Below are 16,190 nucleotides of genomic sequence, written 5' to 3'. Positions count from 1 at the left end.
GTATTGTAATCTATGTTATATGTACCTAGACAATATCTGTGTGATCTTTCAATTTAGTATCTCAAGATTACAATGGTATTACAACAGCAAGCTCAGATCCCAACCGCTGCTCACCAATGTGAGAAGTTGGCCTGATGTATGATGTCACTAGTTCTAGTGTACACCTTATATCAGTCCAAACAACCCTTATGGTGATTGGTTGTAAAGTCAACCTTATAGACCAGCTATCCTAGTGGTAGCATGGACAAGAGCAGTCTTAGGCTAAACTCTGAATGGCATGTGAAGCCAGCTGTGATACCATATATAATCCCTTGAATACCAAATGAAAGGACACCACAACAGATATATATATAAAATAAAGTGTATTTATTCTAGTCAAACCCTCAGCACTCTTTATGAGATTCGAGGTAAGTACAACACAGTCTTATTTAAGCATACATTAAGTCACACAGGTAAGTAATACAGTTAGGCCCTAGGGGCCACGCAAACCATATACTAAGTAAGTGGTGTAAGGACCACTGTCACGGAAATAGGATAGGCCTAGGCCTAGGGATTCGCTGGGGCTACACTGCACTAGCAACAGTTAGGAAGTGGGAGGCCCACGGGATTCAGGTGCAGAGTGGAAACACACCCGCGTAATGCGTAAAAGTCGATAGAAATAGTAGTTGTTAGCAATTAACAGTTTAAGGACACTTCTGAAGCAGCTAGAGAGTCGAGACACGGAAACTAGACCCTAGGATAGTCACTACCCTTGTGAGCACCGAAGTACCCAAGTTACCTAGTCCACGGACTGCGGGTGCATAGGTGTGAACTTGCGTCGGGTTTCGTCGTGGACTTCTATGGATGCCTGAAGGAAAGTTGCTGACAGGCAGTCAGTGAAGAGTGTCCGGTGGATCCCAAGGCTGGGATCAAGAAGAGAGGAGACCTGCAAGCAGAAGGGACAGAGTCAAGGTCACTAGCCAGTGACCACGTGGAACCAGGAAGGAACCAGGCGATGTCGTGAAGATTGCAGGTGAAGGTGACACTTGTCGCTGCAGCCACGGGGACCAGGAAACGTCGAGGACGGCTAGGACCAGGAGGCGAGCTGTCCCACGAAGTATATTCGGGCTAAAGGCCCTCCTCGTTTCAAAGGTCGCGACATTCACATCTATCCCGATTACACTAAAAAAGTGCAAGACTTAAGGACCGATTTCATGAGTGTCAAGCGACGGATGCGCAGCCATAATATCAAATACAGCCTGATGTTCCCAGCCAGGCTCAGAGTACAACATGCTGATAAAGTCCACTTCTTTGGTACTCCGACGGAAGCGGCCGACTGGATGGATTCGCTGGGTTTGGCCAGTCCGGACCAAAATCAGGGATGGCAGGAGCAGGGACGTCGGAGTAATCGGCAGCGGAGCCGGCAACGTCACGGGGACGGACGAAAGAGGCGCGACCACGATCGTGCGGATGAGGGGCGTATTGTGGTGGGACCGGATGGCACGCTCCTCGCGGAGGGAGTGGATATTCCGACGCAGAACCAGTTCTCCCCACTCTGTCTGGTTCAGGAAACACAGTCGGACCTGGAGGGTGCCACCGGCCCGGACATGGTAGGCTCCGAACACAGGTGAGGGAGAGCCCGAACGCTGGGACTCTGAGAGAGACCAACATGGACACTGTAAGTACTGGGGTTGGCCCGCCGGGCACTTGGCTTTCCTGGGAGACATTGCAGCACGAACATTGAGCCCTCTGAACTAGTGGGAAGGGGGGGGGGGGGGTTTGAGACTTGCTGGAGGGAGGTACAGTATTCCGCCAACACGCTGGTTAGGTGTGCCGGCTGTGGAGTGCCGAGGCGCCCTGGCTAGACCTTGGTCGGGCGGGGTTGCTCGGTGCCAGGGAGTCGGCTGTTTCACTGAGTTATTGAAGGGTGAGACGGTCAAGAGGATTTGGTTGACCACGTGAAGTTGTAACTGCTTTTGTTTTGGAAAACTGAGAGGGGGATCTTGAGGGGTGAGAGGAGCTTTGGGGCGGGGTTCTGAGTCCTCAGACCGGGATCGGTTGTGAGAATGACGGGCTACCGCCTGTGGGTGGGGGGGTTGGGATTTACAGTTGGGAGTTTGTTGGGGTTGCTGCCGGGTCAGGTTCATGTTGGCACATAGGGGATCGAAGTTTTGGGTCTCTGGCGGGGGCAAGGTACGGCATTGATGGGGGGTCCACGCACCACAGGCGGGGAGCTAGGATGCCGACAAATGTTTACTTATGACAGGGGGTACTCAGAGTTACAAACTAATAACGTGGAACGTGCGGGGGCTCAATAATAGGGTGAAACGGATCCGGGTGGCATCTTATCTGAGGCGATATGGGGTCAGTGTAGCTCTGCTCCAGGAAACCCACTTATGGGGAGACTGTCTTAAATTTGTCCAACGCAGGTGGAGGGGCCAGCTCTTTGCCACATCCTACTCAGGGTTTGCCCGGGGTGCGCTAATATGGGTGGCACCGGCAGTCCCCTTCCAGGCTCTACATGTTAAACAGGATCCAGAGGGTAGATTTGTGGCAGTGAAGGGGACCCTTGATGGACGCAATATCTGCCGGGTGAATGTTTACGCCCCGAATAGCGACGACGGGGGGTTTCTGGGCCGTGTATTGGGAGTGCTGGATCTGGACCCGGATATGGAATTGGTGGTGGCGGGGGATTTCAATTGTGCCCTAGATGGGGAGCTCGACAGATTCCCCCCCAAGCCGGATGCCAAGCCCCATGTCAGAGAGGCGATGAGCCGCATGTTACTTAATTATGGCCTACTGGATGTGTGGCGCCACCGCAACCCTAGTCGCAGAGTGTACTCGTGCCACACACCTGCTGCCAACACTTTTAGCAGATTGGACTACTTCTTCATTCAACAGACGGCGATCTACCGGGTAATGGAGACGCAATATCTAGCCCGATATTTGTCGGACCACTCCCCGCTCCTGATCACCTACTCGCTGGCCCGACCGCGATACCACTTTGGAGGCTCAATACTGAAGCCTTGGGTGACCCGATTTATAACGACGCTATTCTGACGGGGTTGAATGAATTATTTATGGAGATCACCTGGGGCTCCGCCAGCACCAGATCGACTGAATGGGACGCAATGAAAGTGGTGGTTAGGGGATATGTCGGTCCACGGAGGTAGGGGTCAAAACTGTGCTGGAGCGCGACTTGCGGCGGCAGTAGGTACGGTTGGAGGAGTTGGAAACGGAACTCCCCATGCATGCGGAGAGGTCGGCTGAAAGGGACGAAGTGCGGCGGCGGATAGGAGACCTATGGGACTCGTTGGGCAAATATGTTAGAACGGAGAGTAGGCGTCGCTGGTACACGGAAGGAGATAAGGCAGGGCGGTTGCTGGCGCGCCTGATTCGAACAGAGACTCAGCCGCGCCCGATTTTGGCCCTTAAAAACGATCTGGGACAGATGGTATATACCCAACATGAAATAAATAGCGTATTCATGGCCCACCTACGTAAAGTATACTCCGAGACGCAGTCTCCCTCGGCCCCTGAGGCGGTGGAGGCCTTTTTGGTTGGGATGGACCTGCCCAGCATAGACGTAGAAGACCGGGACGCACTGGGAGGCCAGCTCAGGGGGGAAGAACTACGGGCAGCTATCGCCCACCTAAAAACTGCTAAATCCCCGGGAATGGACGGCATACCCGCCGAGCTTTATAAAGAGTTCGGTGGCTTGCTGGTCCCCATATTGCTGGAAACCACGTTGGAGGCCGGGACACGCGGTGTGCTCCCGGACTCCATGCGGGAAGCATTGATTGTATTGATCCCCAAACCGGGGAAGGATCCCCTCCTTCCCGGCTCTTACAGGCCCATTTCCATGCTGAATGTGGATCTTAAAATCATCAGTCAGGTGTTGGCGTCCAGGCTCCTCCCATATCTTCGGCGGCTGATTCATGATGATCAGTCCGGCTTTATACCGGGTAGAAATACTCTTGAGGAATATCCGACGCCTGGCGTACATTATGCAATCCATGGAGGGACGAGCTCAGCAGAACACTTTAGTGTTCCTTGATATCGAACAGGCGTTCGACTCAATCGGATGGATTTATCTTTGGCAGGTTCTGCTCAGGATGGGTCTGGGGGCAGGATTCGTCAACTGGATCAAGTTATTGTATGCTTGGCCGATGGCACGGGTCCGCACGGGTCGATACGTGTCGGAGGCATTTACCATAGAGAGAGGAATGCGGCAGGGCTGCCCGCTTTCCCCATTGCTGTTTGCTCTGGCAATGGAGCCGTTGGCGTGCCATTTGCGCAGGATACTCGAGGGACAGGGCATACGGGTGGGGAACACTGAGCATGTGGTGTCAGTGTACGCCGACGATGCGTTAATATACCCAAGTCGACCGACCCAATCACTGCCGATATTGTTAGCAGCGCTGGCCAAATTCGCTTACGCCTCCGGACTCTATATTAACAGAGCAAAGTCACAGCTCTACTCGATTGAAGCTAAGATCGATTGGGAGGCGGACCAGCGACCAGAGCTGGAACTTCCTTGGGCGGAGGACACGATCCGCTACTTAGGGATATGGTTTGATAGGTCCGCGGAAGGGTTCTATCAGCGTAATATGGGGAGGATCGTCCGGGGGTTACAGGGTAGTATTACCTTTTGGAACACCCTTAACCTTTCCCTGATGGGAAAGATCGCACTCAAAGATGGTAGTCCTGCCCCGGTGCCTCTATACCATGCAAGGGTCTTTTTTCGAGATCCCACACCGGGTTTTTTGGGAACTCGACTCGCTCCTGGTCCAACTGCTATGGAATGGGAAGCGATGCAGGGTCAGCTTGGAGGTCCTGAAACGTAGCTAGGGTAGGGGGTTTTGGAGATTCCGGATCTAGAGCTTTACTATTTTGCATCGCAATTGCAACATGCCATAGCCTGGTTGGACGCGGATCCCTCTTGGCAGAGGTCCCTGCTGGCGGGTACGTATGGGGACCAACAGCTCGGGGCTTTGCTGTGGCGGGCTGGACCCGCCTCTGGTGCAGCTTGGGGCTGCAATTTGGAACCGAGTGATACATAAAGTTATTCAAGATAGACCTTTTGCCCCGGAGGCGGATCTCTGGCAGATGCCACCCTTTGCGCAGATTGAACACATAATGTCAACGGAGGCGTGGAAGTCAGGGGGCTGCCTGATGTTGGCCGACCTGTACCCAGATGATAAATTTATTACTTATCAGGAGGCAATGACCGCCTTTGAGTTGGGAGCAGGGCAGTTTCTGCATTATGCAAAAATAGCAGCAACAGCACGACAATTGTGGCCTACGTTTCCGGAGGCCCCGGAGCACACTCAGACTTTGGTCACTATGATAGCCATGGCGGGAGGGCGAAACTGTGTTACTCACCTCTTTAAGGTGTTGCGGATGATAAAAAAAACGGCCCCCTCAAAATAGAAGACAAATGGCAGCAGGTGTGCCCGCAGGAGCTTGCACCGCGTGACTGGGTGCGAATCCACAAAGGTGTGCGGAAGGTGGCAGTGAGCAATCGCTTTAAGCAAATCCAGTACAACATAATACACATGACATATTTATCCCCTAGAAGGTTGCACGCCATTGATGGCTCCAGAGATCCCCACTGTCCAAGGTGTCGCGGTGCCCCAGCAGATTTTCTGCATATGGTATGGACGTGCCCAACGATCCAGACGTACTGGGGGGCAGTTATTGCAGAGCTGACCCGGATAACCGGTTGGGCGATTGCATCGGATCCCCGTGTATGTCTGCTGGGCCTGATTCCGCGAGACCCGAAACGCAAGTTAAGCAGGCGGTTCCTGGTCCTGGGGCTAGTGATAGCCAAAAGGCGTATAGCAATCCACTGGTTGACGCAGCAGGGACCTATATTGGCAACGTGGAGGTCAGATTTACGGGAATGGGCCCTAGCCGAGGAGGGGCACATACGGAGCACCAGGAGAGACCCCAAGTTACCTGAGGTGCTACTAGCGTGGGGGGTAATGATGCAGGAAATAGCGGGACAGGCCTCCCAGATCACTATATCCAGTACGGCTGGCATGCCCATCGGAGTGGGGGAGACCCCAGGTCGAGAGAGGGAGACCGTAGATGACCCCGTGTGAGTGCGTAGATAAGCGAACCTTGAGTTGCAGTGACCTGGCAGAGTGGGGGGGAGGGATAGGGAGGGATAGGGGGGGGGCGGTTGGGTTGGGGGACGCGGTTGGGAGGTGGGAATTGTTTTTCAAATTGGTTTAGAGAAAACGAATTCACTGAGACATCGATTGTAAATACTGAAGATAATGGACGCTCCACGGTGTTGCACCCACACATTGAGGCTCTTAGAGACTAGTACGGTGCGGTTCCTCGCCTCCGCGGAGGTGGACTAACTGAGGAACTGCTGGCTGAGAGGGGTGTGGCAAGATTGCTGAAGACCACATAACAGGATTGTGGATGTTGCAACAATTGGTCCACTTCCAGGTGCCGCGTGCTAGATTGGTCCATTGGTAATCTGTAGATACCTGTCTTACGGCTTCCTATGTCGAAGCCTCTTTGGAGCATCTGTCGATATTACTATGTTATGCAGTGTATTGATGATGACGGAAGTTGTAATCTTGTGGACACCAATAAAGTTTGTTTAATAAAATAAAAAAAATAAAAAAAGATTTCCAATCTTCAGTATCCAAAACCCCTAGGCTGAGATGGCAAACCTAGAGATCTACCGGTAGCTCTACTGTCTTTAAAGCGCTGTAGCGCGGAGTTCGCCTTGGTCCTGAAAAATCTAGATCCATCAAAAGGAAGATCCAAAAGTGTGGCCTGAACATCTGGAGAGAAACCTAATACTCTCAGCCAGGTGTGCAACCTAGTTGCCACTGAGGAACCCAATCACTGTAGCAATGGAGTCAGCTGTCTCAAGCCCAGATGGAGTAACCTCACCATCTGCTGCTTGAGTGTCCGACAGCACCTCTGCAAAGTGGCCCAGGACATACTTTGGGAGTTTAGCAATCACTTCCTTAGCAGAGTCCATCAACACAAGGCTGTAGCGTCCCAGCAAGCACATTGCATTAGTCAACTTTACAGCCATACTGGCTGATGAAAATATCTTTTTCGCCGACTGCTCCAATTTTTTTGAGTCCCTATCCCCAGGAGTGGACGGCAAGGAACCTGAAGATTGCTTCGAAGAACATGAAGCCTGAACCACCACGCTCTTGGGTGAAGGGTGCGTTGATAAAAAGGCTGTATCCCCAGGCGCAACTTTGTATCGCCTTGCCACCGTTCTGGACACAGCTGGGGCAGACATAGGCTTTTGCAATACTGCCAGAATGGGTTCCGTCAAGTCCTCGTTGAATGGAAGCAAGGGCTCTATCACCGTTGAAGGAGAGTGAAGAACCTCCCTCAGAATGTTCGATTTGACCTCTGCAGTGGGCAACTGCAAATACAGAAGGTCAGCAGCCTTCCTGATGACAGAATGATGAGAAGAAACCTCCTGAGGAGGAACAACCTTAGAAGAAGGGAGTTCCAACACTGGTGATGTATCCAGCCCACTAGGTTCCTGAAGCCCTTCAAATTCATGCATGGGATCCACTATCTCCCCTTCCTCCACCTCTTCCTGTTAACTCCTAGAATTCTTCCTCTTCCAGAAGCCTCCGTGCCTCCCATCTTGACCTTATCTTCGGCGGTGGTGCTAGACGCAGCGCCGGTGACTTCTCAGCCGGCGTTGATGGAGGCCCTTCAAGGATGGCCAGAGGCGCCGTACGATGCAGAAATTGCACTGGGCCGGAGCCCGTTGGTGCAGGAGAATAATCTATCCTTCCCTACTGCCACGGAATTGACGTTGAGAACCTCGGCGTCGGGAGAGGCCAATTCGGGGTCATCAGCATGAAGGGCATAAAAGGTGCCTGGGCATAATGATGGGGTAGTCCCATGTTGAATGAAAGCGGTTGCACAGGGCCAAAAGGTGCACCGGAAGAGTTAGCTGCCCTGGCAAATATGCCATACATTGCATTTGAGAAATGTGAAGGATCCGTTCCAGCAGCCAGACAAGGTGGGTATGGATCTGGTACCACCTGCTCAGGAACTACCTGAGGTCATAGGACAGGTTCTGGCTGAGGCGCCAGAGACACTAGAGCTGGGGGCTGAGTGGTCGGGGGTGAAGACGTCGCTTCCCTGGGCGGGAAATGAGCTGGAGTCACCTGCAGTGAGGGAAGGCGATATCTCATCCTTCCTGTGATGCCGTAAAGCACCCAGACTTTGGCAATTTGTTCTTAGAAAAGTGACATCTGGAACCATGACGCCGCTTCTTGTGCTTTCTCGACGACTTCAACGGGTGCGGCGTCGGTGACTTGGACCTCGCCATGGCCATTAACAGTTTTGCTTCCCGCTTCTTGAGGGCCTTTGGGTTCATACAGCGACATGAAGAGCATCCCTCGATGACGTGGTCAGACGACAGGCACCAAAGGCAATCATCGTGGGGGTCCGTGATGGACTTATGACCCCCACATTCCCTACAAGGTTTAAATCCAGACTTTCTGAGCAGCCATTGCACTGCTACAGAGACAGACAACTGTAACAATGCTAAAACTACAAAGAAATGGAGAGTCCTAGAAAACGTTTACGGGTCAACGGCGCAGAAAAAAGGGAAGTGACGCCAACACACTAAGGTTTTCTTATAGCTCAGATGACTTCACGCGGAGTTGCTACCGGAGCCGTTCCATTGTGACGTCCTCGTCGACGTGGGAGAGCTATGAAATAAGTTTCAGTGGAATGCTGCGCAAGGGGTAATTCAAAAAGTGAGGAATCCCCAGGCAGATGTATCCATCAGAAAAGGAAGAGCTTAGAGCTTAACTAACTTGTGCAATCTGGAGGACCCAATGGTCGGACCAGCGGGAAAAACGGTAAGGCAGGCAATCCCGGATTCTGCGGCCTACTGGTCTCAACTGTTTAATTTAGGGAGTACAACAGAGGTTTAGAAGTAGTGCCTGGAGAAGATGTGGAGGCCTTCTGTTGTTGTTGTTCTCTGCTACCACAAATAATCTGTGAGCAGGGAAAGTAATACTAATTAGTGATTTTGAGCTTCTGTCCATGAAGCACCTTAACACCGCATCAGTTTATTTACTAAAAAGCTGGCTCTATCAAAGGGCATATTCATCAGTGAAGCTGGCACATCTCCAGAGAACCCCATGGAGAGCATCCAGACATATCTTATAACGACAATGGTGCCCAATTCATGAGCAAAATCATCAATGGTGTCCAACTAACCCAGAAAACAAGATGTATTTTACAACATCCTTTCCATCTTTTACTGTGTGAGAAAAGTGTTACACTGCTCTTCAGGCAACAAAGGTAAAACCTCATGTGCCATACCCCAAGTGGAATGATTATAACTTTTTAGGAAGCAAACTGCATTCAAGGAATGTAGGGCTAAAATGGCACAGAAAAAAACCTTTTCCTCACAACATTAATTCTCTTGGCTTTCCTGTTGGGTGGCTTATTCGGAAATGGGTTTGATTTGCTCTTACTTGTGGAGGGGTGTACTATAATGCTCTCAGTAGTTTGATGTTGTATGTTTTTATCTCATTTGGTACTAGTCTGTGACGTTGAACTATTGGCCGACTTGCTGCCAGGGCTGAGAAATTCTTTGCCCAAGTTGCCAGAATGAGGTCAGTCAGTGCTTCGTTGAATGATAACAAGGACTCAGAGGTAGCAGGCCCAGGTCACTAAGTAGGGTTTCCACGGCCCTCTAAACTATTACTGCAAAATATGTATTTTCTTCTATGAGGGGCCCAAGGGCAAATCCATGGTGGATTCCGGGAAGGTATGCAAGCGTAGCCAAGACAAAGGCCAACATCTGCTTAATGAGGCAAGAGCAAATAGTCTGCCTCATCATCATTGTCTTTATTGTGTGGAACATGTTGAAGTCCTAGTTTAGTGCCTGAATACAATCCTAAACTGCGTCAATCCTTCGAAAACGACTTCTACTTAAGCAGAGGAACTGGAGGATATTCATCACAACTTCAGGATTTGCTTCAGTAATCAGTAAATTTAGTCAACATCGGATGCTTAGTAAGTTTTAGGGCCCGAGGCTGGAGCCAGGGATGGGCATAGAACCAGTGACACTGGAGGAGGCACAAATGGGGTCTAACTTGTGGGGGCTACAAAAAGAGGTTAAGATGATGCTTGGAGCAGACAGTGGATCTGTGTGACTTTGTCCTGGGTCCATCAAAACTAGGGAAAAGCCCACCAGCAGAAGTTAAGACTGGAGACCTGACGGGTCCTTGGAGCTGGAAGGTGCTTCAGACAGAGGGATCTGAAACTATTTTAAAGCATTTCTTCCTTGACAGCCTCAATTTGCACCGATGTTGATGATGGCCTGGGGAACTCAGGGCACATTGGCTCCAAATTAGGTGTTGGAGGCTTAAGTCTGAGTTTATGAGTGTCAACTGTGTGACCTTTCCCTGGAATTAGAGTGTGTGGAGTCGAAAAACATTGGATACGTTTCCTGTGCTTCTTCCAGTCCTCAATTTACCTAACAAGGGTGACTGCAACAGGCCTTGCTTCTTGTGCTCAATGAAATATAACTTGGCCTCCCAATCCCGGATGGCCTTTGGGACACAGCAGATTATTAGACTTAATACACATGAAAATGTAGCAAAACACACACATAATGGCTTGATAATAATTTATCTACCCTATCTGTTAATGCAAAAAAATTCCAATAATACAGTTTTTCTCTTTGGTTTGTTGACATCACAACATGTTGATTTCTATAGTAGAGTACAGTACTACTAATAAGCATTCATCTCATTAAACATTACTCCATTTGACCATTCTTACCTTGTTGCTTTATGCCTTAAATCAATGATTACATCAACTTCAGCCTGAGAACAATTTGAAAGTACAAGAGTGACTGGTACTAAGCACCGGCTGCGTAAGAAAAACAAGAATAAAAACAATATTATAAATGGAGACCAATATTTCTAGGCAAGCTTTAATGATTTCCAAACAAAGATTAACTTATTTCACAATGAAAGAAGGCATCTGATAACTAAAAATATGAACTCCAATAATAACATTCCTGTTTAACAGGCATCTAAAAACATTCTGATGACAAAGATAGTATATTACAACAATAATTGCACACAGGTAATAGGTTTACAAAACTGGTAGAGATAGAAGTTTCCGTTTTGAGGAGTTGTATGAGCATATATGAATCAGCATGGTGAAGAGAAACATTTCAAGAAACTCATACTATTACTAGTTAAGGGAACACATATGGCATATACAAGGCACACTATTTACATCAGATTGGGTAGTTAACCATCTTCAAATTGTAGCAGTGTAATACTGATGAAGGGGAGCTAAGAGGTGGAAGGTGCAGAACTAAGATGTGGCACAGGGTGGTTTAGCTACTATCAGAAGATTATCATTGGCCAAATAAGGTTATGAGTTGGTGGGTAGCATGATAAGGTGCTAGAGACATATCTAGGGGACAAGTTAATTGCTGATCTGAATACTTTCAATAGTCATGGCAGGGTTGGCCATTTATGGCCATTTATCTCATGAGGCATTTCGCTGTGGGCTGCAGCCATAGGAGGATAGGTTTGAAGGTTCCGGGCCACTGCTGATGTTTCAGTCACTTTCATCAGCTCTATGGGGTGTATTGCAGCAGCATGAAGGGAGCATAAAAGATGGAGAGTTGTGAAAAAGAGACAGGTGCCGAAAACAGAGAATAGAGAGCATGGAGAGACATCTGAAAGAGGGAGAGGACATAAAGAGAGAGAATGAGTGGATGAAAAGAGGCAGCGATGGGGAATGAACAGCAGGGAAATTGGCAGGTGCCAAACAATTATTATTAGCAAAGTGCTGCCAATCACCGTGAGGGTATCCAAGCGCTGGGTACAGTCGAAAAGCCAGGTCTTGAGGCTCTTCCTGAATTCCACCAGTGAAAGTGATGCCCGAAGGTGGAAGAGAAGGCTGTTCCAGGACTTGGGGGTGAGGTAGGAGAAAGACAGTCCTCCGCTGTGGCTCCGGCGGCTAAATGGTTTCTGGGCAAGGGAGGTAAGTCGAAGGTCTCTGGATGGTTGGTGGAATGTAAGGTGTTGGTTGATATATGCTGGTCCTAGGTCATTAAAGCTTTGTAGGCATGTGTCAATATCTTGAATTTGCATCTTTTCTGGATGGTAAGCTAGTGGAAGTTCCTAAGGTGGGTGGTGATGTGGGTTCGCTTGGGCAGTTTAGGATGAGTCTGGCTGCTGAATTCTGTATCGTCCAGAGTCTCCTGATAAGTTTGGTGGTGGTGGTTCCTGTGTACAGCGTGTTGCCATAGTCCAGTTGGGTGGTGATATGGGCTGGAGTGACGGTCTTCCTCGTTCCAATGGGGAGCCATTTGAAGATTCTTCGGAGCATGCGGAGAGTGTGGAAGCAGGAGGAGGAGACTGCATTGATCTGTTGTTTCATGGTGAGCTTGCTGTCCAGGATGATGCCGCGGTTGCATGTGTGGTCGGTCGGTGTGGGTCTCAGTTCGGCAGGCACCAGGTGGCGTTCCAAGGGGAGGTGTTGTTGCAGAAGATCAACACTTTGGTCTTGTCAGCTTCTGACAGTTGGCCTTCATCCAGTCAGTGACATTATTCATGCAGTTGTGGGAGTTGGTCTTCGTGGTGGTAGGGACTGCTGAGGGCAAGAGAATGAGTTGGGGGTCGTCGGCGTAGGATATGTTGTTGAGATCATGGGTTCTGACGATGTCGGGGATGCGTTTCCTTAAGCTCAGAGAAAACAAACACCTACGCAGATAGAATCCAGAAAGAGCACAAAGCTCTGAAGGTGGGCATGCAGTGGAGTGTCTGGAATGCGGGTTGTGTTATTTTAACCCAGCACGAGAAGCAGAGACTGGAGCTGATAGGGAAGCCACAGAGCATAGTCAAGATGGTGCCATTTTGATCAAGAAAAAGAGGAGTGTGGAGGCTGTAAAGGGCTGAAACGGGTTGAGGAGCGAAAGGCAGGAAAACCCCATTGCGATCTGCCTATCACCTCAGCCCCCAGGTGGAGAACAGAAATTGGCGAGGATGCTGACCGCCCTTTTTCCTCCCCTTAAGAAGAAGTGATGCTGGCAATGAAGGCCCTAGAAAAGAATAATTCATTGCAAGCAGGGCTGAGATAAACATTGCAAATGAAAGTAAAGATCAGTGGTGACTGGGTGAAGGCCCGTTGCAGGTATTGGGAACAGCTGCAAGGGGCTAAGGAACATAAGATTGTGAGAAGGTAAGATGGAACAGACTAGGTAAGGGATAAGGAATGCTACACAGATATATCATAATGAATATTAATTGAGAGGACAGAAGAGTATGCCTGGGGGGACGAGGAGAGTGAAGCTTCTAGAAACTTTGAGAAGAGACTAAGTGAGACAAAGAGTAGAGATGATTATAATGTGACGGGAAAACATACAATGGAGCTGAAAGGCTGAGGTGCCTGCCACGCGGTGCAGAGATTCACATTTCTCTATAGGAGCTTGTGCTGCAGCTGCTTTAGGGCAGCAGCACAATGCTCCCATAGAGAAATGGGACTCTGTGACCGCACCATGTGCGGTCGCATTGTAATAGCGATGTCGGAACCACCGACCGGAGGTCAGTCGGTCCCGTCCGCCCGTAACGAGGGCCAAAGTGTAAGGTTGCACAAATACTATCACATATTAACAACAGGAGCAAGAAGATTATTGTAAATAACTCTATTACAATATATGAATCATGGACAGAGACTTCCAATAACAAAATATCCCTATAAGGGATACTAAATTTCATTAATTTTTATATATCTTAAGACAAATCAATGAACACTTGACAGAGTGGTAACTAATCTCCCCAGTGTGGGTCTGTAATTCATATGCTGATAGATCCTTGTTCAGCATGTATATATTTTTTTGTGTGTAACTGTTTACTAAGCATACAAAAGATGCTCTACACAGAGCATAGCACCAACCATAATGGTTATCAACTATTAAACATAAACCCATCTTCAGAATAAGGAAACATATCTGTGTGACCTTTGTATCAGGCAGCAACCTATTAAAGATGAAAAATAAATAAACACATGAAAGGCTGTCATCGACAGACCAAAGTAGAAAGTCACTACTTCTATAACTAAAAGTAATTAGAAATAAAGAAAGTCTACTCTACTAGAAAAGAGACTTTTAGAATAAATGCCTACATAATATCCATGACAAAACGTGTGAAGAATCACAAGGTCATCTAAACATCCATAAACCCCAACATTAAGCATAACTATAGATCTGGTGGTCACCAGATGAAATGCATATTTTACTCAATCATGTATAGACATTTCCTCCTAACAAGTCAGAAAGAAAACAATCCAATCAAAACGCTCAGACATGTCGAGGTGACTGACACACTTACCGGCCGTGAATAGCTGTAAAGTCTTGAACCTGGGGTTGGGGGGGGGGGCAGGTATTATAAAGTAAGGAATCTGCAGCTAGATGTCTCCATCAGATCATCCACACAATAATGATTAGTTAAAGTATGAGGTGTAGACCGTGTGATCAAGTTACTTACCTTCGGGAACGATATAGCTGGAAGAGACATAGATGTTATAGATTCTTTACCTTGGAATTACCCCCAGGTGTCAGACTGGATCTGGAATTTTTTTCGTCAGCAGTACCCCTGCGCGTTGAAATGTGGCGTCATCGGCTCCACATTCGTCGTTAGCGTTGTGGTCGCCAGGATGATGTCGCAGTAGCTACTTAGACACCACCCTGACGTCTGGTCTGTACACCACTTTCCACGCCAGAAGCACAGAGCCATGAAAGACACTGACCACTGGTGCACAAAACTGGAGCCTTGAAAGGAAGTCCTTTATCCTAGAAATGAGTTCACAGAACGGGGAGGATGGTTGGGGCGGTAAGGCCTTTGTCCTTCTTGGGCACCAGAAGATAGTGCGAATAGCAACCACGACCTACTTCTGGGACAGGAACTCGCTCGATGGCATCCTTGGCCAAGAGTGCCAAAACTTCCTGTTGGAGAAGGACCAGATGATCCTAAGACGATTATGGTACTGGTTGGGGAAGGGAGAGGGATCTGCTGTTGACCCAATCCTAGTTCGTTAGCTACCACTGCAATTGACGTGCAGTGCCCTCAGAGATCTGGACTTAATCGGACACATTCCCCTGATGCTGTGCCCACTGGAACTTCAGGTCCCATTGCAGAGCCCGCATATGCCACCTGGCATGATCGACCAGCAGGAGGCCATGAGGCCCAGCAGCCTCAGGGTAATTCTGACCGAAACCCGGGATAGAGGCTGAAAGATCGGAATTATAGCCTGAATATCCCAGGCTCGCTGTTCGGGAGGATAGGCCCGAAACTGCATTGTGTCCAGAGCCGATCCGATGAGGAGGAGCTTCTGAGAGGGAGTCAGGTGTGACTTCGTCACGTTGATCGAGAACCCCAGCGAATGCCCTAGTCTGGAGGTGGGAGACGACAGCCTGGGGCGAGCCCGCCTTCAACAACCAGTCGTAGAGATAGGGGAAGACTGGAACCCCTGAACTGCGCAGATGAGCTGCGACCACCACCATCACTTTCGTGAACACCCCAGGAGCGCTGGTAAGGTCAAAGGGGAGCACAGTAAACTGAAAGTGCTTGCGGCCTACTGTGAACCAGAGTTAACGCCGGTGGGCCGGCAGGACGAAGATGTGAAAATAAGTGTCCTGCAAGTCTAACGCTACCATCCAGTCTCCAGGGTGGAGGGCAGACAGGACCTTAGCTAGCGTCAACATTTTGAACATCTCCTTCGGGTGGAAGCAGTTGACGTTCCTGAGACCCAAGATAGGACGCAGGCCTTTGTCCTTATTGGGCACCAGAAGATAGTGGGAATAGCAACCACGACCTACTTCTGGGACAGGAACTCGCTCGATGGCACCCTTGGCCAAGAGTACGAAAACTTCCTGTTAGAGAAGGACCAGATGATCCTCCGACAATTATGGTACTGAGGTGGCATGGATGGAGGGGTAGTCTCGAAAAGGGGTGGAGGGTACGGGGGGGAAGAAGCCCCTTCGGACTATTTGCAAAACCCACCTGTCCGACATGATGGTGCGCCAGTGGGGGAGGTGATGGCGGATTCTGCCGCCCACTGGCGATTGGTGGCCCTGAAGAACAAGTTACTTACCTTTGGTAATGCTTTTTCTGGTGGATACAGTATCTGCCTGTGGATTCCTCACCTTCTGAATA

General features: G+C 49.4%; 1 protein-coding gene across 2 annotated transcripts in view; it reads right to left on the bottom strand.

The window, feature by feature from the left end:
- The window catches only part of TRAPPC8 (trafficking protein particle complex subunit 8), a 1,257,619-nt gene that overhangs the window by 41,805 nt on the left and 1,199,624 nt on the right, over positions 1-16,190 (bottom strand). For both annotated transcript variants that reach the window (XM_085605699.1, XM_085605700.1), the window contains one exon: positions 10,795-10,884. In XM_085605699.1, coding sequence (XP_085461825.1) covers positions 10,795-10,884 — 90 coding nt within the window. The remainder of the gene's footprint in view (positions 1-10,794; positions 10,885-16,190) is intronic.

The sequence above is a fragment of the Triturus cristatus genome, chromosome 5_1, assembly GCF_964204655.1.
Source record: "Triturus cristatus chromosome 5_1, aTriCri1.1, whole genome shotgun sequence".
In the NCBI taxonomy this organism is placed as follows: Eukaryota; Metazoa; Chordata; class Amphibia; order Caudata; family Salamandridae; genus Triturus; species Triturus cristatus.
Note: the sequence above shows the minus strand (reverse complement) of the source record. Positions and strands in the feature narration are given on the sequence as shown.